Source organism: Pygoscelis adeliae, unplaced genomic scaffold (assembly GCF_000699105.1).
Source record: "Pygoscelis adeliae isolate BGI_AS28 unplaced genomic scaffold, ASM69910v1 Scaffold449, whole genome shotgun sequence".
Lineage (NCBI taxonomy): Eukaryota > Metazoa > Chordata > Aves > Sphenisciformes > Spheniscidae > Pygoscelis > Pygoscelis adeliae.
In genome coordinates this window covers 367,653-393,126 of record NW_008825574.1, presented here as the reverse complement: position 1 = coordinate 393,126, position 25,474 = coordinate 367,653, and the positions used below count along the sequence as shown (strand labels likewise).

The 25,474-nt window shown below is 50.2% G+C and overlaps 1 protein-coding gene across 1 annotated transcript in view; it reads left to right on the top strand.

Annotated features, from left to right (window-relative positions):
* The window catches only part of PTPRF (protein tyrosine phosphatase, receptor type, F), a 304,224-nt gene that overhangs the window by 236,444 nt on the left and 42,306 nt on the right, over nucleotides 1-25,474 (top strand). Inside the window, exons 13-19 of the mRNA XM_009332537.1 lie at nucleotides 2,486-2,791; nucleotides 5,717-5,910; nucleotides 12,627-12,653; nucleotides 14,953-15,070; nucleotides 17,344-17,922; nucleotides 18,563-18,660; nucleotides 24,652-24,905. Coding sequence (XP_009330812.1) covers nucleotides 2,486-2,791; nucleotides 5,717-5,910; nucleotides 12,627-12,653; nucleotides 14,953-15,070; nucleotides 17,344-17,922; nucleotides 18,563-18,660; nucleotides 24,652-24,905 — 1,576 coding nt within the window. The remainder of the gene's footprint in view (nucleotides 1-2,485; nucleotides 2,792-5,716; nucleotides 5,911-12,626; nucleotides 12,654-14,952; nucleotides 15,071-17,343; nucleotides 17,923-18,562; nucleotides 18,661-24,651; nucleotides 24,906-25,474) is intronic.

The following is a 25,474-nucleotide window of genomic DNA, read 5'->3' as shown; positions in this document are numbered from 1 at the left end:
CCTTGCACATCATGTGTGTGACTCTTACCCAGTTAACAGCCAACGTTTGACCTGCCCATGCTGCCAGCCAAAGCTGCCTTTGGAGAAGGAGCTCACTGCCGCATCCCAAGGAATTGCTGTGGAGGCCCAAAGTCAGAGCAAGTCTCTTCTGTGAAGGGCCTCTCTACAGACAGTGGCAAAGGAAAGGCTTGCCAAGCTCCTTATGTCTCACCTGTCCCCTCTAAGGGATGCCACCAGGCACTGTGTCTACCTTACGCCCTCCCTGAATTCACTCTTGGTGTTGCTTTGGTGCTATATTTTCCTACTCTCTTCCCTGCCACTTCTCTGCTGATTAACCAAAGGAGTGTGAGGATTCATTTTCTACCCCTACTCCCTTCCGGTGTACCAGATGGCAGGGCCGTTCCCACTCTGCGTCCCTCACGTAGGCAACTGTTTGCTTCCACACGTTGTTTTGACTTCTCTTTTCTCCAGTGTAGCTCCCATAGCAGCAGCCTGACTCTGCTCGGGCATCATCTCTTCCAGCTCCATCACTGCCCGCTCTCCCTCCATCTTTCCTCTCTCCAGGCACCCCAACCCAGGCACCCCACCCTGCTCCCGAAGCGCAGAAGTGGGCGCTAAGAGTTACGTGCAGCCTGTGACTGCCTCTGCAAGCAAGTGGGCCTTGTTCCCAGCAAGCAGAGGTCACCAGTGGCATTGGGAGGTCCTGCTGTCCCCAGCTTTCCCAGATCTCCTCCCACTGCCATCCTATGCCCAGCAAAGCCAAGGCACAATTGTTGGGTGCTGTAATTGTCTGAGGTCCCTGCTGCCATCTGGGGTAATGTAGGTTGTGTTTGCCTTTGCACAGGCGATGAGCCCGCAGGCTTGTCCCTGTTCCCCTGGAAGGCTGGCTCTGGTGCACTGATGGCTTCAAGGTCTGTGGCATGAGGAATGGCACCAGTCTTTTTTCAGGCGTTTCTAGGTTTATGGTTGCAGTGAAGAATGGAAGTGGCCTTTCACCTGCCATGGCAAAGCAAGATGCCTTGTACTCCGTTATTGCTTGGCCAGACAGCTTCCTAGCCTTAGAGCAACTGTGCGCATTTTTGGTGGTGGTGCCCTGCCCTCTCTGCTTAGGGCTTTTGCTTTCTGTGCAAGCACCCAGGGATGCACCCGTCTCCCTTGTGCCTTCCTCGACCGGGCAGGCTGCTTCCCTCCTCCAGGTTTCCACCCTCATGAGAAACACCTGAGGGGAGCTCCCCTTCCCTTTGTGTGTGCCCTGCCAGCAGCAAGGCATGGCCTGGGCAGCACAAACACCTCTGCAGGGTGGCTGTGCTGTTGTGTTAATAGAGGTCCCAGGATATGTCTGCGGCATCCCTGGGCAGTGAGGCCAAATGAGAGGAGGCTGCTGCTGCTGTGAGAGGGCTCCCGTGCTGCCAGGATCCTGGATGAAGCAGAGCATCTCCAGAGCGCTTGTATGGTTTGTTCCCTTCTCCTGCCTTGCAGAACTGCTGTCCTGTTGCAAGGTTGCCACAGCCCTCAGTCGCCAAAGCCTTTGGTCGTCTCTCCTTTCCCGGTCCCTCTCTTCCCCCCCCAGATTTGTTTCACTGCTGTTCCCCAGAAATGGTGTGTGGAGGGGACTGTTCCTCACCCCGATGAGAAGCATCTGCTGCCTAGATCCCATTCCTCCCCCTGTGGCCAGTTAACATTGCTGGGGATTAGAAGTTAACGCAAACTGCAGGTGTTTTTTTGCCTGGGAGGGGATAAGACCTGCCTACCTTCCCCTGTACAGCTCCATAGGCCAGGAAGCTGCTGAGGCAGGTAACCAGTTTGGCAGGCATGAAGCAGTCCCAGATACTAGACACACGTGCAAAGCAGCACAATCATGTTATCTCCTGTTTCCTACATGGTGCCTGGCTCCCACCTGCGTCAGGGTGCTGCTCACAGCTGATGGTCGTGGTTTCAAACCCTGCCTGGACACACTCCAGCCAACCTCAGTCACCTGCTTTCCCTGCCCTCTGTCGTTTCCTCCGCTTGTCTAGGAGTGGGTTTTTGCAAGCATTCATGCAATCTGGTGTGTGAGCTTCCCCTTCTGCCACTCTTGCCTTCTGCAGCTTCCTCTCTCTTCTGGTTTCCATCTGCTTCAGATCTTCACCGAAAGCATCTTTCTTCGCCGTACCAGTTTCTCTCTCTCTCCCCCCGGCCCCTTCCTTTACTGCCATTTGTTGTGTTTGGTAAAGTGAGCGTCCAGAACCGCTTTGGGAAGAGGTGTTCTCTGATGCAGAATAGCACTTTTGTCTCCATGCTGTTCATCAGGCTTTCAAATACAAATTGCCCCTGGTGCCATCTTTGATCATCTGCAGGGAAGGCAGGCAGTAGTCCAGGAAGCTACGGGCTGAATTTCCATGTGTATGTTCAGTGCTCAGTTGGCTGGGTAAAAGTTCCCTGTGCATTTTGGTTTGTCCTTCCACTCATTTCCCTTCATCTCCCCACTTCATTTATTTATCCCCAGCCCCCTCCGCCCCACCCCAAGAAGTCGAGTGTGTAAGCACCAGCTCCACTACCATCCGGGTAAGTTGGGTGCCACCGCCTGCCCAGAGCCGCAATGGGGTCATCACCCAGTACTCCATTGCATACCAGGCAGTGGAAGGAGATGACAACACCAAGCATGTGGTGGATGGCATTGGACGGGAACACTCCAGCTGGGAGATCAAGGACCTGGAGAAATGGACCGAGTACAAGGTGTGGGTAAGGGCTCACACTGATGTGGGGCCAGGACCGGAGAGCATCCCTGTGCACGTGCGCACTGACGAGGATGGTAGGTGTTACTGAGCAGCTCCTTCAGCTACTGCCTTGGGGTAACCAGGACTCTCCTAGCTGAGTTGCTGGAAAAGGGTGGGAAAGGAGTGGGGATATTGGCCTGGGAGTGCTTTTCAGGCAGGACCAAAGGCTGTCGGTCAGCTTGCTCCAGGGAGTGGGTCTCCACAGTTGCCCTGGGGTGGGGTAGGGGAATTGCTCTGTTGGCCCTTGCTCTGATACGATGGTTGCCTCCAGGCTGTGGGTCAGATGTCCCGGCATGGTCCCACAAGGGTCCTGTGTGTGCTAGCAGTGCTTCCTGTGCACATGAGGAGGCGTTACACTGCTTTGCCATTTTGGCTTTCTAGTGTTTGGTGGTGGTGGTTTCCATTTTACTGAAGGTAACGTGAGTTCTCCCAGCCAAAGGCTTCTCTCACATTGTGAGATCAGGACTTAAAGTTTACTTGTTGACCTGAAATCCAGCAAACTAAAGAGGGGAAAAGAAATCCATTTGAAACTTGTAGATATTGCAGGAAAGCTGCTTCCTGCCCCAGCTTCCAGGCAAGCCACAGCTTATATAAATCTGCTCTTCTGCTCAAGAGTCAGAATATCGCATGTACAGAACACTTTACTGGATACGACAGCTTTAAAGAGAAATTGCTTTGTATTAGCAGGGCTGTCAGTTATGTCATCATGACTTAAGCCATTTCCTTTGAAAGTGCCAGAGCTCAGGGTGACAGTAGGAGCTTCCATGGCTTTATGCTGACCCCAGAAGCTGCAGATTTAATGGGAGAAGAAAGATGCAGCATTCGGGCAAAGAAAGGATGATCTCTGCATTGCCCAGTCAGCGTAGCAAATTGAAACCAGACGTGTTACGGTTTCCCTAAATGGGCTGCCACTGTCCTCCACGTCTCCGTCGCTCTGGAAGTGGTATCTGGGAATGCTCGCCGACTGCATTTCTGGGCTGGCAAACACATCTGTGTGTGTCCTGCTGCCTGTATTGTTTGCTTCAGTTCTCATTCAGCAGAGTTGTAGCCCAGGGGAAGCTGCTACCCCAGAAATGTCGCAACAAGCTCTCTCAATTAGTTTTCGGGCACTGTGGTTGGACATTCCAGCTTAGCCGTCAGGAGTGATTTCATATCCCTCCAACATGCTGATGCTCAGTGATGAGCATCACCATTCCCATGATGAAGGAATGAGAAATGCTAAACCGTGATCTGAAAAATTGAACTTCCCCTTGTTGTTTGTGACGCAGCACATACTTCCCATAATAGGGTAGGATAGTGTTCCTCGAAACACTGTGGTCTGCTCACATTCACATCTTTTCGTGTCCCCACAACATCCCCGTATCGTGTCCTGACGAGGCCTCCTGCCTTCTCTTGCTAGCAGAGCTCAACACACAGCTTCTGTCTGGTTCTCAGGAAGGATCTTGTTTTTCGCTTGGATTCCCAACTGTATGTGTGGGCAGGTATCTTGCTAGGGCAGGAGAGCCCTGTGGCTTGTGCAAGGTCAGTGCACTGAGTGAATTGTGGATTACAGCGTAGGCTGTTCCAGCCAGAAGGTGGTAACTCTTCAAGCACAGCCCCCTCCATTCCCATACCTTGAGCTGGCCTCATGGTACTAAAATGCTCCATTCCTCCTTTCTCTATTTTATTTAATTATCTACAATTAAGAGGGACATCTGGGGAAAATAATGAATTGCCCTGCGGCTTAAAAACTGTGCTTACCTGCTGGGTAGCTGTTTCTTCCCATCTACTTGGTTGAAATAGCAATACTCATTATGTGTGCTTGTCAGTTATCCATCCCTAATTATTTAATACTGATTAGTTCTTGCTGTGTTGAGAATTGGGGCGTATGGGGTTCCAAACCCCTGGATTTTCCCAGGCAGTGGAGGGTGGAAGGAGTCCTGCAGCAGAGGTGCTAGGGTGGAGACCAGGTGCTTCACCTGGGTACCGGGCACTCACGTAGCAGCGGTATCCTCCGCAGGGAGTGCACACCTCTGCTCCTAGCTGCTTCAGCTGGAAGGAGCTTTCCAGGAGCAACTGAGAAGCTAATTTTTTTAGCACTGACATTTTTGTCACAGTCAATGCAAGAGCAAAAAGTAATAAGGAGGTAATTTTTCCAAATGGTAAATAGGGTATAAATACATTTTTAAACGGGCCTCACCTTGCAAGAAAATTGATATTTTCTGGGCAGTGTAATTTTTCATTTTATTATCAAAAAGCATTCAGCTGGCCATGCATGAAATACAGTCCCCAGAGCTGTCACAATCCCCATGGGCCCCTTTATCTGGCTGAGTTCAGTGACTGCTGTCTCTGAGCTCTGGGTTACTGTTTTAGGATGGTGCTTTTCCCCCTCATTAACCTCTTGCTGTCACAGTGGAAGAGCATGTGTGCACTCTGGCTAGTGGCAGGTACCAGGGCTCCCCGCGAGGCAGGCTTGGCACCCAGTCACGCTACCTGGGGCTGTTGGACTGCATTTAGATGTATGCAGAGGGATCTGAGAGGAGGTGTTGTGACAGGCATGATGCAAAGAAGGCTTCAAAACCCCTGCCTCTGCCACAGGGCACCCTGAACTGCAGGTGGTTACCATATTCTTTATATTCTGTTACATTCTTGTATTCTTCCTTGCTCCCCTCCTGCTGGAGATAAGAGAGGGCTAGATGGACCTTGGGTCTGAGTACACAGCGGCTTTTATTAGGGGTGCTCCTGCATATCACAGTCATGCTTTTTCCTACTGAGAGTAGCAAAAGTGCTTGGATGCTGGGAAGGGGTCGGGGATATGGTCACCCTGGAAAACTGCAGCATGACCTCCTGGGCAGGTACAGGGAACTTGTGCCAGCGGGGCCATCCTTGCAATGAGGTGGAGGGAAGACAGCAAAGGAGTGAGTGGTCGCTGACAGCAGTTGTGTGGTACCTGCTAACTGTCCATCCTGTGTGTGTTACAGTGCCCAGTGCCCCACCGCGGAAGGTGGAGGTAGAGTCTGTGAATTCGACTGCCATCCGGGTGAGCTGGAAGCTGCCCATCTCCAACAAGCAGCACGGGCAGATCCGCGGGTACCAGGTTACGTACGTGAAGCTGGAAAACAACGAGCCTCGAGGGCAGCCAGTGATCAAGGACGTCATGCTGTCGGAAGCACAGGTACAGTGTGGGGACCACAGGCTGGCGGGCATGGCACCTTCCCTCTCCGCAGAGGGCCAGGCTGGATGGATCCAAGTATTTCTTGGCCTCCTTGCAGCTCCAGAGTGTGGGGACTCAGCCCTGCCTGAGCAAGGCGAACAGTTTATCCCTAAACTGTGGCTTACTAATGGGTAAAAAGTTTAATCAGGAGAGGATTGCTGTAGGAAAGATGATGTATTGGACGATGCTCCTCTCTTACTCCTTCTCCAACATGTACCTCTCTCTGCCTGCCACGTCCTGTGTAGACTCCAGCTGGAGCAAATTGTGTTTTGTCAGTCAGGTTATAAACCACTGGAGAGTTTTAAATAAGCCTTGAGTCTGCTTCTTTCGTGCTGCTGACTATGTTCAGGGTTAAGCTTCTCTCTCAGCAGAGTCCACCGGGGTGCTGCCTGCTTGTGGGGCACAGGGGTGGCTCTGCACCGTTGGGTGGGCACAGCACGCCAGGCGGGGCAGCCCTCCTCTGGCTCAGCAAAGCCTCCCTTCCTTCCTGCTTTTGCAAGGCAGGGACTTGACCTTGCACTGCCTCTTGAAACCAAACTGTAGGTGAAGCCAACTGAGTCTGGGAAAGGCCAGGGGGGGAGAAAAAAAAAGAGTGAGGTGCAGGCCCACGTCGCCTGTAAATGACTTTGTCCTCTGCAATCCCCGTACAACAATCTGCTCATATTTGTGCGATCTCCTGGATACCTCACCAGCTGTGAGCTGAGGCCCTGTTCCCACACAGTGCTCCAGGCATGGTTATGCACTCTGCTCAGCCCAGCAATGCATAGTTACCTCTTTCCCAAGGCCCAGGGAAGTTTTTGGTGCCCTGTCTGTGATGAAATACAACTCTTCTTTGGAGCAAGGATCCTTCGTCCTGGATGACCCATGCTGTTCTCAACAAAGATAATCGTATAAATGAAGTACAGGATCTGCTGCTGTTGGAAGCGATGAGTAATCGATTTGGAGCTGGCTTGCTTGAATGATGCCCAATATAAATACTGGAGAGCTGCAACGATTAATTGATCTGTCTCCTGAATGCAGCTGTGAATCATTTATACGTTTGTCAGTGGGGAGTGCAGTGCACAGAGGCAGCTTTGTTCCCCATTCATATTCTGAAGGATAAAACTCAGTAATAATGTGGAAGGGGAAAACTTTAAAGAGAGAAAATGCTTTGAGGGTCCTTGCAGTGTTATCAGGGGCACGTCTGTTTATGTTTCAGATGTTGCTTTATTTTAGTCGTTAGAAAAGCTGCTTACTGGCCTTTACTTATTCCAGGAGGATATAATCTTGTGTTGTTTGAACAATTGATGCTGTGTTGTTCGGCTGGAGTTTGGAGTTAATGGGTTGGTCCCAAGCGTAGGTGGGCAAAGTTGGCAATGTTGTTCTTGTTGGTGTTTTCAAATATTTTATGCTTGCCAAGCCAGTTCTGCTTTCACTCCTTGCTCACACATTTCAGAGAGAGAAACCCCATGCTAATGTGCAGGAATGAGGATGCCAGAGCCAGAAACTTTCCAAGGAGTGCTGGATTTTGCATTCTTTTGAATGTGTGCATCAAGGAGGCAAGTTGCTTGAAGTTTCCTGGCCTGACAGACCACTTACCAGTCTTTTGTATTTGGTGAATTTATGTGGGAAAGTTCTTGATTGCTGTGATTATTTTTTTTTCTGGTGTGTATGGTGCTGAACTCATCCGCTGTAATTTTTGGCTGGAAGTGAAGGCCAAAAGATAGTTGCAGAGAAGTGACTACTCTGAAGGAGTCACGTCACTCTTGGGACACACTAATAATGACCCTGCAGGGAAGAGGTTTCACTGACTTGGCAGAAGAGATCTTTATTTCCCAAAAGAGTGAGAAGCCAGGCATGACCTGTGCTTGTGATGAAATACGTCTGCTCCAGAAGCTGAAGAACCCTGTAAGAGCTGCCATCTTTCAGTACAGCAGTGCCAGATCAAACTTTAATGAGTAGTCTTGGAAGAGTTATTTTCTATGAAAGAAAACAAAAGATTCACTGGAACACGTGTCCCTGAAGGTCACAGGATGAAGATGACCAGAATACAGCCACAGTTCAGTACTCATAAACATTCATAAACATTTATACCAGTGCACAAGGAGAGAATTAAATTGATTGAAAATCTGGGGTCAGAGAAGAAATTCTCTGGATGTGTAGGCAGAGCCCCTCCTCCTGCCTAGCCAGCCTGTCTGCTGATTTTGAGTAGGTATGTACCACATAATCTGCTTCCTGCAGATGGTATGAAGACACTGGTATTAAAGCTGACTCATGATTTTTCCTGATTGAAGATGAGAAATAGAGAGAGAGTAAACGAAGATGAAAGGAAAAAGGAAAGGGAATGGAGATGTTAGCTATGCAGATAATATAGATTCTGAGTTTTCAAAACCATTTGAGTGGAAAGGACTAAAACATCAGCAGAGAAGTGGGGGCCCTGGTGCTGGAGAGATCACATTTTGTTTTACAGCCTCTTGCCTAGGGAGAGTAATCAGTTGTTAGGAAGGTCCTGCAATGGAGCTGAGGCCTCTCCCTCCCCTCTGTGGCTGCGCCTGTGACTGATTACCTCCATCAGACTTCTTTGTGCCTTCCAGTCTGAGCTCTCACCTCCTGATGGACAAGCAAATGTGACCATGCTCTGTGGAGGAGCGCCCAGGGAGAGCGTGTGTACGGCCACAGAGCTGGGTCAGATATCCGCACCATCTCCTGCACAGGCCCTGCCCGTCGTGGCTCAGCCAGGTCCCACGGTGAGCAATGGCAGAAGATTCATTTCTGTGCCCTGGGTCTTGTGCACAACGCATCCGAGCACTGAGAGAGTGCCTTTGAAAGGAGCAGGGGCACCAGTGCAGGGTCTCAGCTGCACTCCACTGCTCTCATACAAGTCCTTGCTGGCTTGAGGGAGCAGGGGATAGCAGGGCCATGGGGCCCAAGCATTAGGTTCTTCAGGGGAGGGCAGGGGCCCACCTGCTTTCCTTGGTCTCCAATCCCTGGGCAGCTGCAGTGTATCAGGAGGAGCAGTGGGCTTGATCCCCTCCATCCCTTCCCAGGTACCAGTCCTATGTGCCCTGCAGAGCTTAGTGCTGAGCAGCGCCAGGCGGCAATGCTGAGTCTGGAGCACCGGGCACAAAGGAGGCAGCAGGGCCAGGGGAGGACAGGCTTTCCCATTCAGGTTCCCATGCAAGCGTGACTCTTGTTTGCTCTTTCCAAGACAGGCAGCTAGACCCTGCATGAATCTAGCTGTTGATCCAGTGTCCTGCTCCCAGCCTGCTTGTCCTCAGCCCAGACTGGAGTGTCTTGAGGGGGGACTTTCTCCCCATGCTGCAATGTGGCCTCGACAACTGCTCCTGCCCTTGACTGTGCAGCATATTTGCCAGGGAACCTGCTGCCTGCATCGCTCTGGGGATGCGTTGTGCACATGAGCCTCGGCTGCTTACAGCCCTCTGCAGATCCAGCCTGCCCAGAGAGCTTTGCAATGCTTCTTCTGCTGGGAGCTATCTGGGTACAGCTGGGTACAAGGAGGTCAGGCTTTGTGGAGGAGGGACTCCTGCCACCTTCTTCTCCTGCTCTGCAAACAGAGTCACGGCAGGGGAAAGGTGTGCTGCCCACAAGAAGGGCTGCAGGCCGACAGGAAGATTGTGTGGTCTTCGCAGGTAGCACTTCTCCATCCAGCATGCAGACCGAGTGCACATCCCACCAGCTTGCTCCAGAAGAGCAGGAAGAAGTAACAGCAAGCACTTCAAGCTGTTGGATGGAGATCGAAGGAGAAAGGGGAAGCAGAGACTCCTATTCTCCCTGGGCAGTGCCCACCCCGGGCATAACACAGAGGAATTTACAGCCTCCCTCTTTCTCTGGGTGATAGTCAAGGATCTTTATCTGAATCTACTTGGAACAACTCCTTATGCATGTGTACTCATCTAGGTAAGAGTCTGGTGTGGAGCTGAGAGGTACTCTGCTTCGTAAGTGGAACAAAACTGAAAGGCATCATCCAAGAGGCATTTCAGTAATGGACAAAGGTGAAGTTCTGGAGCCCTCAGACCCCTCCGCATCCCACAAGCTGAGCACCCGAGTTTACATCTGGAGTTTCACTGTTGCGCCACAGTCACTGAAGCAGAGAGGAGAAGGATCTGCAGGAAAACTGCAATATCCACTTCCCATAGTTGGGGCTGTTTAGGAGGGCTTGAGTCTGTCTTTTGCAAGAGCCATGGTCAGGGAAAACAGCCATTCCCTGGTGAGACATGACTATGCTGTGCGGTGTTGAAGTGTAAAATGAAACATTAAAGCATTGCAGCTGCCATAAATACACACGGTTAGCTTTAGCACTTCCCTGAGCCATCCTGCCTTATGCACACAGCACTGTCTGAGTTCTTTTTATGGCAGCTCCTGGGCTTTTCAGATCAATTTGTCTTACTGACCAACCTTAAACAGTTAAGAAGCAATTGAGCTAGTTTAAGGAAGGAAGCGTTTTGATCTGCAGATGATATTTTCATAATGAGACTGAATTTATACCAGGGTATTTATGCAGGCCTGGCTTTTCACTGTTACTCCTTCAGCACAGATCTCAAGGCGTTTCTTTGCACTCTCTGATGCAATATTAAAGTCCACTGAAACATAAGAGCAAACAGAGTTTGAACGTTGAATGCTTGGTCTAAAATCCTAGTGGGTGATAAACTCCCTGCTGTGGTGTGAGAGGCTGTGAGATGCAGTAGCTTCCTAAGCCTGGGTCTGCTCCAGTGTTCGTTGCAGTGGGGTGTCACCTTCTACTCCTACAGCTACATGGAGGCGGGTTGGGGTGTTACCATCCACGTGGCCCCCATCCACCAGGGACATGGTATTGGAGCAGAAGTGTACTTCTGGGGGAAAGAGCTACCAGGCCTCGTATCCTTCCTGCAGCAGGACTTTTGCCAGGTTTCAGATCAGCAGGGCAGAGCGTGTGGCTGTTGACCACGGTGTGGGCTGGCTGGTGCAGGTAGGACATCAACAGTAATGACTTGGGTTCATCTAAGCATGCAACCCTAGAAATAACTCCAAGATGTGTGTAGAAAGAGGGCCTTTAGTGACCATAATACTTAGTGAGGGCCTTGGCTTTATAGGAAGTCTTTAGGGACAACTTGACCTCTTTGCTGAAATTAAATTTTAAGATGGTTTAGGGGGATAATTCTACTGCAGTCTCATGGCATCAAATAAGTGAACTATAATAAAATCTTAGAGGAACGTTTCTCCAATAGCTGCTTCTTTCTGATTTTAGAGAATAAAATAACAAGTATTTTGAAGGTATGCCATGTATTTTACTGCTGAGGAGAGTACTCTGCCACTGTGATAGGCTGCAGCCTGTGAAAGCCACCTCAAATAGCCTGAGTACAAAAGGCAACTTGTAGCTTTAATACCATTTAGTACTTCTGCCGCACTTGCAGTTTCCCAGGCACTTCGGCAGTGTTAGCTGGGCTTCCTGGTGTCCTGAAGAAGTCAGTATCTGAGCACCATTTCACAGCTGGCAGCTCAGGCTCAGAAGCAAGGCTTGCCAAGGCTCACACTGTGAGTGAGGGGCAATAATACCTATCTTCCACTTTCATCTCTGTGCTTGAACCCATCGACCAGTGCTTCCTCCAGGCAGATTTAGTAACCTGAGATGTAATGCATCACCTTGGCTCAGAGAGCTTGCTGTGATCTCTGCAAACCTTCCTTTGGTGCATCAACCACAAAGAACAGTGCTACGGGCATGCGTGGCAGCAGCCAAGGTCTGCTAAGTCTCACCACCCCAATGCAGCTTTGATGCCTTAGAATCCCAAATCCAGCCAGAAACCTGTGTGTTCCCTCTTCAGAGCCCTAATTGAGCTGCCATGGCTGGGAACCCACGTGAGCTTTTGCTGGGAAATGGTTTGTGTAGAAGTCTTACCTGCAGGGCTGCTCTTTGCAAACGCGTGTTTGCCGTTTGGTGTTGTGTAATTGGGAGTGAGAAGCTGTTTCCTCAGTACCTGCACTGGTTTGAGCCTCGCTCCAAGCCACACAGTGCCGTCGGAGAGGAGCAGCTTAGTGTGGAGCTCTGTGTAAGATCTCAGCCTCTCTTGCACTGTTTACAAAAGATGGCACTTCTCGGTTTTCTGAGGTCCCCAGAGCATTTTCTTGCAAATGATACAGGAAAGAGAAGATCTGTAAATGTTGCATTGGTGCTTCCCTGCAGAGGGTGCCCTCTGAGTTTTGTGTGTTGAGGTCTGGTTCTCAACAGGAGATGGTGGCTGGAGGATCACTAGGACAGAAACTGGAGATTAGGCCACAGAACTGTTGTGAGTGACTTGTGGGGCAGCAGTCAGCCCCAGAGCCTTGTTGGTGCAAGCTGGCCCTTCTTGCTTCTGCTCATGGAAGAGGCAGAAAAATACAGACAAAGCCAGAAGGGGAAAGGACTGCAAAGTTAGGAAGTGGTGACCTCTCCATCCATACGAGAAGGAAGCTCTTTGCCCCTGTTTGTGTGAATGATCTCAGACCTACTGCGCAGGGTAGCGGCATGTAGAAAATTGCTCTATGCCATTTCTTCCCTTGGCACAGCCTGTGCCAAGTGACCCTCTGTGTATAAGTGTTGTAATCCCCCCAACCCAGTCCTGCTAACCCCTGCTGTTGTCGTCATCGTCATCCCCTTCCTACACGTTGCCCCTTAAAATTCTGTGTCTCCATTTTTCTCTCCTCCTTCCTTTCTCCCCCGTCAGTGGAGAGCTGAGGACTCCGTCGACCATGTAAGTACCACTTGTGTGTATTCCAGGTTGGAAAAGAGGGGTTTGGTAAATCGATTTGTGAATTTTGTAGACACAGTGCTGTCAAAACATCCCTTTCACTCCCTTAATGAGGTTGGAGAGTTACATTGTGAAACCTTCCACAAGCAGCAAATCCAGAGAAAATTGGCATTTAGATTGCTAATAAATGCAGAAAAGCAATTGACATTTCCTATAATCTGTATTTCCAGCTTGTTGCAGTGCAGTTCTAGGCAGACTCAAGTGATCGACTCAGGAGGTGCATCCTACTTTCTGCAGTAGTTGGCCCACTGAGTTACACGGTAAAATTAGATACATAATCTTTAAACCACATTGATCGTAGTCATGAAAAATAACCTACACTCTCAACCGTGACCTTTGGCTGAAACACAGATAGTAATAAGAAAACAATCACATTTAAACAGTTAAATCCAATTTTTCCCACATAATTTTGAAATACAAATTTGGAGGAACAAACTAGAAAATGACCTTTTTAGAGTCAGCAATTCAATTATGTGCCCTACTGTGAGCTTCCCTGGCACAATGCATTTCTCCTCCTGCTTTATATGGAGGATTCTCGCTTGGAGTGGCTTTGTCATGACAGCACTGTATTTACATTATGCAATCAGACCTTCTTTCATCCATCCCTCGTCTCTCTCCCCTCCTCGGAGCTCACTTGCTTTGCTCCCGGTGGCATGCTTTTGCGTGAGAATTTCTCTTTGCATGGATTTGGGAGGAGGGAATTCTCTTGGGATGTTCAGAGTCTGCAGGTTTTGTGTGAGTGCTTCCCCCGCGGGTCCATTGGCACCGATCGGACTGCGTGTCCACTCACCCGCACACACGATCTGCTGCAGGGGCGGAGTTGGGATCGGACTGTGGTTCACACGGTGATTTTGGTGGGGTTCTTGTTGGTGCTTGTTGATTTTTCTGTGGGCTGGCTGGTTCCACAACGGTAACATGGTGATTTTGATGAGTAAGCCTGGGCAGGTAACCTGAACCAGCAGCACTGACTGGAAATCAGCAGGTTTAATAGTGTGGGTGTTTGTGAGTGATGGGAGACTGGCTGTGCTCTGAGAGCAACCACTGGCGTCCCTCATACCCCTCAAGCTGGCAGGGATCCCCCGGGCAGAGATCAGACCCCTAGAGCAGCCTCTAGCAGTGCCCATGCTGCCTGTCCTCAGCAACTCGAGCTTAACCCTCTCAATCTCTGTTCTTCTCCTTGTCTGAAAGGGTAAATAACCAACCCGGAGCCTCTGCCTCCTTTCCAAAAGCTTCCCCAGCCCCTTCTCCAGTCCGGTTGTCTCTTGCTCCCTGACGTGATGGGTTATTAGTGCTAATGGCTTTCACAGCACCCGCAGATGAATGCAGTTCAGGGGTACCTGCCCTGAGCTCGCAGACAGCTGCTGGAAGCTGTTGAGCTCACTGTGCTTGCTCGTTTGCAGGCCTGGCCAACTGGGCTTGGCACAAGCCATGTTGCCGCTGGAGGCCAGGAGGGAGGAGCGGTGCTCCCCTCTTTGATCTCAAATTGAAGTGCAGAGCCATGCCCCCCTCCTGCCCAGAGGAAGCCAGAGCATGCAAGGGTGCTAGCACCCTGCCGAGTCCGCCCTCTTCCCAGACCTCCCACGGCGCAGGGTTTTCCCTCCAGGTCTTGCCAACGCCTTGTGCTGACCCCATCCCATCCTTACAACACCGTGCCTGGCAGGGAGGGTGAACACGGTGCTGTAGTGCTGCAGGTGCTCCTCCTTGCCCGGGGCCTCCCGCCTGGCGTGGCCGTGCTGCTGCCTGTGTCGCCTCTCTGTGCTCCCTGCGGCTCTGCTGCAAGAGGCAACTTTAAAATCCCCAAATTAGCCCCCAAGAGGTTTCCGCAGCCAGCTGAACTGGCTTTTGCTCTGGTTCACAGCTCCACAGTCCTCTTACTCTCAGACTTGCTGAGGCAGGGTGGCTCTGGCTCCACACAGGACCATCTCTGGAGCAGATCTCCCTCTTGGCAGAAGCCGTGGGAGAGCACAGCTGCTGACACAGGTTGCTGGTGGGTCCCTGAAAAGGCCAAGTGTTAGAGGCAGGGGTTGAAATTAGGCAGGTGAGTGTCTGAGTGGCAGCGATTGTTGTTTGCTGGCTCTGTGCGAGACGTGTGCTTGAGTGCGATGCATGAGCGTGAGCCAGCGAGTGTGTCGGTGTGTTGCTGTTGGAGATGCTGACCCCGGTGCCTTCCTTTTGCTAACTCCAGTAACAAGTATTTGCTCTTCTCGTTTGCCTCTTCTCCGCCTCGTGGATGTGCTCCCAGGAGACGGTCATTGGAGGCCTGCTGCCAGAAACCACCTACTCCGTCACAGTCGCTGCCTACACCACCAAGGGAGATGGTGCCCGCAGCAAGCCGAAAGTCATCACCACCACAGGGGCAGGTGAGTGTGGGGAGCTGATACCACAGCCTTGTAGGGGTGGTGGTAAAACCTCCCAAGAGGTGCACGGGGAGTATGGCCAAGGCACCTGTGCAGAAGGAAGCAAGAGGGCTGGAGATGCTGCAGAGGTACATACTCTTGTGATCTCCAGCCCTTACTTACAGGCTTTGCCACTGGATCACCTGAGCAAAGTGCAGCAAACAGATGGACAGACGCTGCCGGGCCCATGAAAGAGCAATGAAACTCATGGGTCTGAGCTCATCTGCATAGTCCAGAGACCTGGGAAGAGGAAGTCTGAAAGTCCAGGCCCTCCCTCAGCTTTCAAGTCATGGCCTGTCCTCACGTTGTTCCCGTAGGCGAGTGCCATTTCTTGCTTCCTGCGGTGACTGCAGTGCCGCCTGGGATGGCCCCTGGCACAGAGGGCTCCTCAGAGGTGCTTCTCAGCTCCCCACCCCAGCCATTGCTACTGCTGCCTCCCCACACTTACAGAGCTGAGCCCGGCTGCTCCTAGAGCCATGGTAAAATCTGGAATGCAACAAATCCTGCCATAGGAGTGCTGCGGACACAACTTCTAGGTCCTGGTGATCCCAGCCAGTTCGATTCTGCTATCTCAGTAGAGACTCGTACCCTGTGCCTAGTGCAACACAGGAGCCTCGGCCTGGAGCAGGGGCACCCAGGAGTTCATCAGGTGCTTTCCTCCGGATGCGGTCAAGCTTGTCTTTGGCAGTGGCACCAACTAGTTGACACTGTCTTGTCCCCGATTTCCACTCACTAGACCTGTCCTACAACCGATAATCCTGCTGCTTTCTCACACCAGCCGCAGGAACAGTATTTACCACTTGTTATTATGGGAATGCAGCTTGTGCAAACTGAGAGCATTTGTTCCTGGTGCTTTTAAACAAGGAACAGCTTGCCATCTCCTCTGTGCTGCATATGGGGAGCTCCAAAGGTAGTTTCCACTGTCACAATCTCAAATGCTGTCTCCCTTGTGCCTCGCCATGATGTATCCTCTGTTTGTCAAATTGCTACAGCTGTCCTACAAACAGGAAAAGCTTCCTAAACGTCCCAGTGTTGCACTGTAAACCACAGTGGGTCTTCCCATGTTATGATGCACACTTAAAGTTAATATTTGGAATCAGCTTTGAAAATAATGTGTCCCTTAATACTAGCTGCTGTTAGACATTGTATTATGAGTGCAAGGAGAATGGCACTGGCAGTGGAAATGTAATTGTATGTCTTAAATACCTACAAAACCACCCCCAGAGCTGTCTTTGTACAGGCTTGTCTGCAGGCTTGACCTCAAAGGGAAGTGTTGGTATCGCCCTCTGATGGCACAATCGGGGCATAATTCTGTCAAATACATTTTTCTCTTGTGTTCGTCTGTGGGCTCATACATTTCAAAACTGTGCGAGGATATTTAACAAGGTTTGGCTACAATCCCATTTTTGTTTTCATATCAACGGGCCCATCCCTTTGATTCTGAGTATCTTCCCTATCAGTTGATTTGTTTACAAATCTGAGCTGATGTGAAGTGAAGACACATCCTTTTTTTAACTGAAGGAGATCAAGGTATTAAACCATCAATTTAAAGCCATCAGTTTCTAACCAATGACGGCAACACCCCTTGATTTGTGCAGCATAAGCAAAAATCCTGTGGAACACTTGTGTTCACCTCTCACATCGACACTGACATCACGAATCTGCTCATCAGCTAAACCAAAATGTATTCTGATGGCAAACAGCCCACCCAGCTCTGCTCACTGCCTCTGCAGATGGTAAAACTGCAAGGTTTCAGGATGAAATTTGTCTGCCTCCAGACAGATCAGGGCGCTGGACTCGGGCTTCTGTGTGTCTGTTGTGGTACAGTGCACCAGGGCCAGCATGGCCTGATGCTGTGCACTAGCTGGAGTGTCTGAAGACTACTGATTGGGAGGACGGGATTCAGATCTTCTCTGAGATAAATATGATGCTTTGAGGTACCTTAAACCTTTCCTGTAAAAGGGGATGAATTTTGGGGCTGGATATGGCTGACTTTATTGCCTGTTTAGATGGCAGCACATGGGAAAATGGCAGCCAAGAGCTGGCTGGCTCCAGCTTCCCTCGCCACTGGATTAGGGTCGGTCTGCCTCTATCCATGTGAATTGTCTGTCGTCCTCTTCACCCTGTTGTCTGAACTTCCCCACTTTCCTCAATCCTCACGGACTGAGCAGCACGGAAGCGGTCCTTCCTTCCCCTCCTCCCAGGCTATAGATGGTCATTGTGTGTTTATGTTGCAGTCCCGGGGAAGCCCACCATGATGATTAGCACGACAGCCATGAACACAGCCCTCATCCAGTGGCACCCACCCAAGGAGATGGTAGGGGAGCTGCTGGGTTACCGGCTGCAGTACAGACGTCTTGATGAGGAAAAGATCAACACGATAGACTTCGGGAAGAGAGACCATCACTACACTGTGACCAACCTGCACAAGGGGGCCACTTACCTCTTTAAATTGTCTGCCAAGAACAGAGCTGGCCCGGGAGAGGAGTTTGAGAAGGAGATCACTACTGCGGAAGACGTGCCGAGCGGCTTCCCACAGAACCTGCGCGTGGTGGGTCTCACCACTTCCACCACAGAAGTTGCATGGGATCCCCCAGTCTTGGCAGAAAGAAACGGCAAGATCGTCAACTACACAGTGGTATACAGGGACATAAATAGCCAGCAGGACCTGGTTAACATCACCAAGGACACAAGTATCACTTTGATGAATTTGAAGCCCGATACCACTTACGACATCAAAGTGAGGGCCCGCACCAATAAGGGGGTTGGGCCGCTCAGCCCCAGCATCCAGTCCCGGACCATGCCTGTTGAGCAAGGTAAGTGCCCCTCTAACAAGCCCTAACAGCAAGCTCTGCCTCCAGGACAGGGACCTTTGCTTCGGTTCATGAGGCTACGCTCCCCTTTGCTCTGACTAATGAGATCAGGTACTGTGCGGCTCCCTAGTCTAAAACTACTTGGGCGAGGGGAGGCTCAGTGAAGCTTTCCTTAAAGTTGCCGTTTGGGGGGAGAGGGGCGTTGGTGGTAGCTTAATTGCCTTTGTCGCTCCACAGGCACACTTTGCTGTTTTATCTGTACATGAAGGGCTCTTGCTTGAACTGGAGCAGACGGCTGGGTAGGATCATCTGCAGATCCAGTACCTGAGCACCGCTGTTCTTTGATCATGGCAAAGGGCCAAGAGAGTGTGAGTGGAGGGGGGAGAGAGGAAGGCTACAGTTCAGCCTACAACTTCCTTTCAGTGATGCTGGAAAGTATAGTCAAAAAGCGAAACTCCACTGGAGACTGAAGACTTGGTAAAAGGCTGCTGCTCTTTTCTCCTCATCTCTCACTTCTCTGCTGTAGCTGAACTCTTTGACCTCTGCTGCTGAGTTAGACAAAGAGAGACTTGGAGCCGAGCTGCTGCCTGGCTCCCTCCTGACTTGGCCTTACAGTGCTCAAATATCTTGTTTTTCATTTCAGTGTTTGCTAAGAACTTCCGCGTCAATGCTGTCATGAAAACATCTGTGTTGCTGAGCTGGGAAGTGCCTGACTCCTATAAATCTGCAGTGCCTTTTAAGGTAAGGGTGGGATGCAGAGGACAGGGAGCTCTGCCTGCGGCAGTGAGCAGGACAGTGGAAAGCAGCATCTTGACCTGCCACCTGATGTTTTCAGGCCATCAGACGAGACCAGCAGAGCAGGGTCTCATTGCTCACTGGCCGGGGGTCTTGTGGAGCTCAGATCTCCAAGCCCAGGTTAGGTAGCCACTCTTGCTTTTGAGCACCCACGCATGAACCGTGGCACACAGTAGAGCACGCTGCTGCTTGCTTTCCCTTCTCTCACTCTTCTTAGGCCAGAAAGTGTTGTAGTTTTGTTGATTTCTTTCTGTTCTGATCAATTGTGGAATAGCCAGTAAGCGCTTGGCTCATGGTAACAAAACAGGAGTGAGTGTTGGCTGAAGCACACCAACAGGAAACACCAAGCAGTGAAGGCATGCGCTGGGCAGAGGCGGTCAGAGAATGGGGATGTCTCCAGGATCATAATTCTATTATACAGAATAGAATAGATCAATATTCTATTTCTGGCTTCTCACCATCCAGCTAGAAACCCATCTTGACCATGGCAACTTTTGCTAAGTACGCACTCCTCCCTTGATAGTGCCCCTGAATTACTTGCCTTTTCAAAGGGAAATGGAATGTGGTCCGGCACCCGAAATCACTGATGTTTTTCCCATGAGCGGTTGTGGTGGTTGTTCATGCAGTCCCAATCAGTGCTTCACTCCTCCATCGGCTTTCTCAAGTATCTTGTCACCTGGTATCACTTGGCTGGGGCCTACCGGTCAGGCTGGCCATTGCAGCTTCGTGACAGTGCTTACACAAGCTTGGCCTGATTCCTGACTCAGAGTTGAAGCGTGGAAGGTTATAAATGTGATTTAATCCTAACAGATCACCAGGACAAAGTGGTCTGAAAACCAGCCAGTGAATCAGACTAAGAATGACTTGTTCTGCAACATGTCCTGTCTCAAACATCCGGATTGCCTTTATGAGTTATTTCAGAGCATCAGGGCAGATGCATAATCTCAGGGAGTGAGGGAGAAGCATCATCACCCTTCCAGAAGGTGTTACAGGTGTGAGCAGCACAAGATGTGTCAGTGCAGAGGGAACTCTGCAAGAATGGCTGCTGCTCTGTTTTCTCCGGCACAGTTCCAGATGTAGTGTCATCCACCAGGCTGCAGACAACACTGATGACCCAATGTCTTCCTGCTCTTGTCTGTCCCCCAGAGTGGATCACTGATGTGGGTAAAAGACTAGAGCATGGTGGACATTTCTGCAGATCTCAGTGCAGCTTCTCTCCCTTAAGAAACAAGACCAACATGTCCCATTGCCAAGGATAATCTTCCACCCAGTCTCAGCAGCTATCTGCTGCCTCTGCAAAGGTGGCTGGGGTGGGAGCAGCGTGACTTCCCTTCCTCCTTGTACATGCACCCTGCCATGCTGTGCCTAATGAGAAAATGCAAGGCCTGCATGAGCTGTGGGGGATCCATGGCCAGGGGAATGAGGGGAAGGTCTTGAACTGTATCCACATCAAACTGTGTGAGCACCTCCCCTTCCTTGTTACTAACTCTCCTTGTTTAAATCCTGAAGCTGAATTACTATGATCAATAGCAGACACTTGTTAACATGCAGACTTTAGCTGAAGCAGACAAGGCTTTTGTGAAGACCTTGTGGTATTCAAAGCTTTCCCAGATGTAGGGTGCATTAGGATCAGTGTTCAGATATCTGGCCGCAAGGAACTTCACAGATCCCTGTTACTTTGCACTCTGCTGAAGAACCAGTCTGCTTCATCTTGCCTTATTCTTGTGGCACAAAGCCCATGTCTCTGTCTGACAGCACAGTGCTAGAAAGGGACAGTGTGACCTTTGGAGCGTTACTACCACATAAGGATGGTGGAGTGGTTGGAAGTAGCCAGGAGCCAAGGACGTAATGCTGATGGCCTTGTCTCGGCCTCATAGGTGCGATTGCTTACACAGAGAGTGACTCAGGGTCTGCCCCTGCTGTGGGTTAACCCTCAGATGACACAGGAGCAGATGGCATTAGCCACTTGCTAACTGAAGAGCAATCATGCAAACAAGAGTGTTACAAGGATATTTCTCTAATAGTGTCTTCTTTCTATTAATATTCCCAGACTTGCAGACACACATGAGTCAAGGCCAGGAGCTAAGAAGGTCGGCTCCAGGTCGTTGATTGTGCCACTCAAAAGAAATCCTTAACCTTCAGGACTTTGTGTTTTTATAAACAAAGTTCACCTCTCTCCTCTAATTCAGGCACATGGGATGCTGAGGCCAGAGCCTAATACTGTAACTAGCATAGCACATAAATCTCCATGGGAACAATTAGTATTATCTACACTTGATAAACAGTCTCATGCTAAATCTATGTCCCAAAGGGTGTCATATTCTACTTTAGCAGATTTAATTAAAGTAGATATTGTTCTGACAATGAATAGTGAGGTGCAGAGAGGACTGGTGCTATTTTTTTTATAGGGGATGAACTGAGACCTTAGGAATTTTCATTGCTACCAAATCAATAATGAAGGTTTGAGTTCTCTTTGGGGAATTTTCACAGCTTCTTCTGGTCCAGGAGATAAATTCCTTGTAAAATGTTGCCAAGCAGTTGTGGTGGAGCAGAGGCACTATTCCTTTTCTATTCCAGTGTGTTTGCAAAAAGCTGTTCTGGAGCTTTCAATGGAAAGTGCAAGATAGATACAACCTTCTCCTTGGGGAAACTGCACTTTTCTGAGACACATTCTTCAACTTAAGAGCAGAACAGAAAGCAGCATCACAAGGTATTTTACAAATGGGGAGAAGGAATAGCACCTTTTGAAAATGATTATGATACAGGTTCAGAAATAACCTGAGAATGCTGGGCAGAGCTTTCTCACAGCATGTCCCACGGAATGTAGTAATTACTCCTGCCCCCAAAAAAGGCAACCTCATCTACTTCTCCATCGAGTAATTATCTTTTCCAGTGTTGCACACTACGTGTCTTTTCATCTTTTAGTTCAATACATTCTTTACTGCCTTGAAATCAAGTAGCAGACCTTCAGCAGTGACATTTGGACCCACCCAGCTTTGCAAATCTTCTCTTTTGGGTAAGGGCAGCACAAATGACATTTTACAGCAATCCATGGGCTAGTCAGTTTGGCAGTTCAGAGCCCTTGGGCCAAATTTGCTGCTGACTTAAGTAGTTACCAGTGGGCCATGACGCAACCTCTAAACAGCATTCCTTCATGAGCTCCCGGGCATCTTCAGCTGCACACGAATGACTGTTTCTGAGCCCTTACGTTGTTGTAAGGTTTGTGTAGAGGCCTTAACTAATGGTGCATAACATTTGAGAAGACAATGTGTTATGGCAGGTAAAGGAATGTAGAACTGCTGCGGCAACTGTGAAAAGAGAGGATGGCAGAGAATGCTTCAGGAAAGCATTGCAAATGCCAATTTCACTGTCTTTGGACACAAATTTCTGTGCATGGCAGTAAAAATCATCATCTGGTGTCAGGACTGACTCGGAGACTGTCCTGGCCAGTTCCAGTGCAGAACAAGCAGGGAAACTCTGAACTGAAGTGCCTGACCATCTCTTCTGCCTCCTCTTGCTCCAGGAGAACACCTATGTCCCCAGCAGATGCCTCATGTGCAGGCCGTTGGTGGGCGAGTGTCTTCCCTAGAGCACACGCAGAAGCAGTTGGTGATACCTTTATTACAGAAGACTTCATAATGAGAAATCTCATCTGAGAGGCAACAGAACTCATCGTGGGCTTTGCATCCTTCCAGCATAGCTTTTAATGTTGGAAGTTTGGTTTTGTTCAAGTCTGTGTTGGAGCATATGAAGTGAGGTCCTGCGGCTCCTTCAGGACACCCCTGACTTGCTTTCATCTGGAATATCTGGACCTGTACTATTGCAATATCATCGCAAGGGGTGGTGCTGGGAAAGACAGCAAAGCCGCTAAGATGACTTGAAGTCTAGCGCTCCTGTCTTTGTTGTGCCTACTTCTGTGTCAGAGCAGGGTGAAACCTGCCAACTAAATATCTGGTGTTTGAGCACTAGAAGAAGCATTTCTTCATTTTACCTTTTTCACTCACTTTAGCACCCACCTGATGTACATGTCTTTGGAGAAAGGGATTAAAGTCCAGGAGAAAATATCTTAAGAGGAGTCACAGCAGAGAACAACTCCCTCCAGCCATCCTGCCTTTGACAGCTTTTCCTGAACACTGGGCAGCCAACTGGGGCTTTGTCCCTGCAAACCTCTGTTATTTTAGTACTTGGTACTTACTTTTGCACTTCATCCCTGAAGATTGAAACATGTCAACAAACGAGATTGATTGCATCTCTCCTCCATTGCTGGTTCCTCACTGCTGCTCTGTTACCTGTTGGGAGTCTCTTCTCAGCAGCAAAAAAACTGGGGCTCTTTTCCTATCCCGATGTCCATGCAAAATGACCTGAGGAGGATTTGAAGCATGCTGTGGGTATTGCTGTTTGGATAACACAAAAGCAGAGCTGCAGATTCCAGGCCTAGTCTGGTCACTGTGCTCCGCTGTCCTTTAGATCTCTTTCCAGGGCCTCCCTCCTCCTCCCAGCTCCAGCACTAAATATTAGAGCAGTGCTAATCAGCTGCCCTTGTCCCAGCAAGCCGGCAGCTTTCTGCAGATTTCTGCCACCTGCTAAAAAGGTGACTTGGAAGGAAAGTTTGGTCCCTCCCTTGCTGCCTGCGTCAGCCTGAACGGCAGGCTCAGCTGGTGAAAAATCTGTTTTACTTCAAGTAATTTTTTTTCCACAGAGCTGTCTTGCTGCTGTTGGAAAGAGCACGTTTTACTGTGTGGTCTCTGTCTGTGGCACATAATAGCTGCCATGGTTTAACATGCTGCAGGTCTGCCATTGCCAGTTTTTGGCATGCTGTGTCTCTGCACCGCTATCAGGAATCCAGCACTCCCCTGCTATGCTGGACGGTCACCCGTTGGAAGGAAGCATGCTGGTTTATCACAGCTGGGGCACAACCTCTGGGCTCTGCACCCCGTTTGTCTCTGGGAACCCCGGGAGTTTCTGGCTTTGCAGAGGCAGCACCCAGGGTTTCAGGGTACAGGGGTTGTTCCAGCAGGATTGGGATCGAGGTTCCCAGGGCAGATGGGCTGTTTGGTGTGACTAATACAGCAATGCCCATGGCTGCTGTGCCCTGGGGGAGACGGGAGGCCTGCATATCTGCAACAGGGAGCTGAGAAAATGTCATTAGCTGAGGGGCCGCCAGGCGCAAGGGAGGAAGCTGTGCATGGGGGCTGCCTGCTGCCCCCGGCCACCAGCGGCCCTGCCCTGCCCTGCCCTGCCCTGCCCAGCAGCCCCTTGCTGCAAGCGCAGCAGCAAAAAGCAGCACCGATCTCCTGCCCCTGGCTGGCGCGGCCCCAACATCTGTTGTCATGGCAACGGGGTGTCACACCTGCAGAGCCGCTGTTTCGGGTACCAATTTGTGAGCCCTGCGCGGGATTTGTCAGATCATTGGTGAGGCGTGTAACCCCCCCAGTCACCTTGCTGGGAGGGGGATGCTCTGCATTAACCATTCGATCAGGCATCAGCTGGTAGACATGGGAGTGACACCAATTTAAAGCAGACGGGATTTTACACCAAAAGCATATTGTGTGTTGTAGCCTCGTGAGACAGGAAACAAAGACCCATTCATCTCCACGCGAGAGCAAAGCACAGCCATCTGGATTCCTCCCCCGAACTGGCACTGAAAAGCAGTGCGTGTGGCACCACCAGCCTCACCGCTGGTGCCGGCCACCCAGGCTTTGCTGAGATGACCCCCTCTCTGCTCCATCACTTTGAGGCACAGGGAGCACAGCTCAACCCTCTGCTGGGGGTTGCTCTTCTTTAACTAAAGATTTATGGCTGTTTACGAAGCGCACAGTAGCTGAACCACCTGAGGGAGGGCCCAGAGCCAAATTGTCATCTCTAACGCTGCTATTTTGAGTGTGAGTTTTCAGCAGCAGCTGTCGGCTGCATGAGCATGTTCTTTTCCCGTTTCAGATTCTGTACAATAGCCAGAGTGTGGAGGTGGACGGCCACTCGATGAAGAAACTCATAAGTGACCTCCAGCCAGACACGGACTATTCTTTTGTGCTAATGAACCGCGGGAGCAGTGCTGGGGGACTCCAGCACCTCGTCTCAATCCGCACCGCTCCTGACGTCTTGCAAAGCAAACCCATCGCCACAAACAAGTACATACAGGAAGGAAAATTCACGCTCACCCTTCCCAAAGTCCAGACCACTGTGCCGGTTAGGTAGGTGCCATGCCTGGGTGGAGAGGCAGGGTGGGGGGCTAGAGATGGGGAAAAAGGCAGGGCAGACCTCTGCCAACCTGTGGATTTTGTAACCTGGGAGTGAATTTCCGAGCAGGCTGCAATACAGAGCCAGGCATTTACCCGTAACGTGGGATCATGCTGCTGGCTCTTTCTGAGCAAATATTTACGTGCAATAAAATTAAGACAATTCTCTGACAGTTTGCCCTCACCCTGGTGGGTATACTCCAGATGCTACCAGCAAAAACACAGTTGAGGATCAGGAGGGACTTTCTCTGACACTGTATAATATCTTTTAAATAAATAATGCCTAAAGCCTCAAGGGGATTAAAAAAGCGAGTTTGTGGAAGTCTTATTTGTTACTGTGGTATCCTTGTGCTGAAGCACAATTCCTCCAGGGTTCTTGCTACAATCCGATTATATAAATGTCCTTCTCACAGCTCCTACACCACCCTCTGGAGCACAGTCTGTAGATCTTCATTAACCTAATGAGTGCTAACGGGAATATTCTCTTCTCTGGTGCAACTGGAAAACCGGCCTCTTCCTTACTG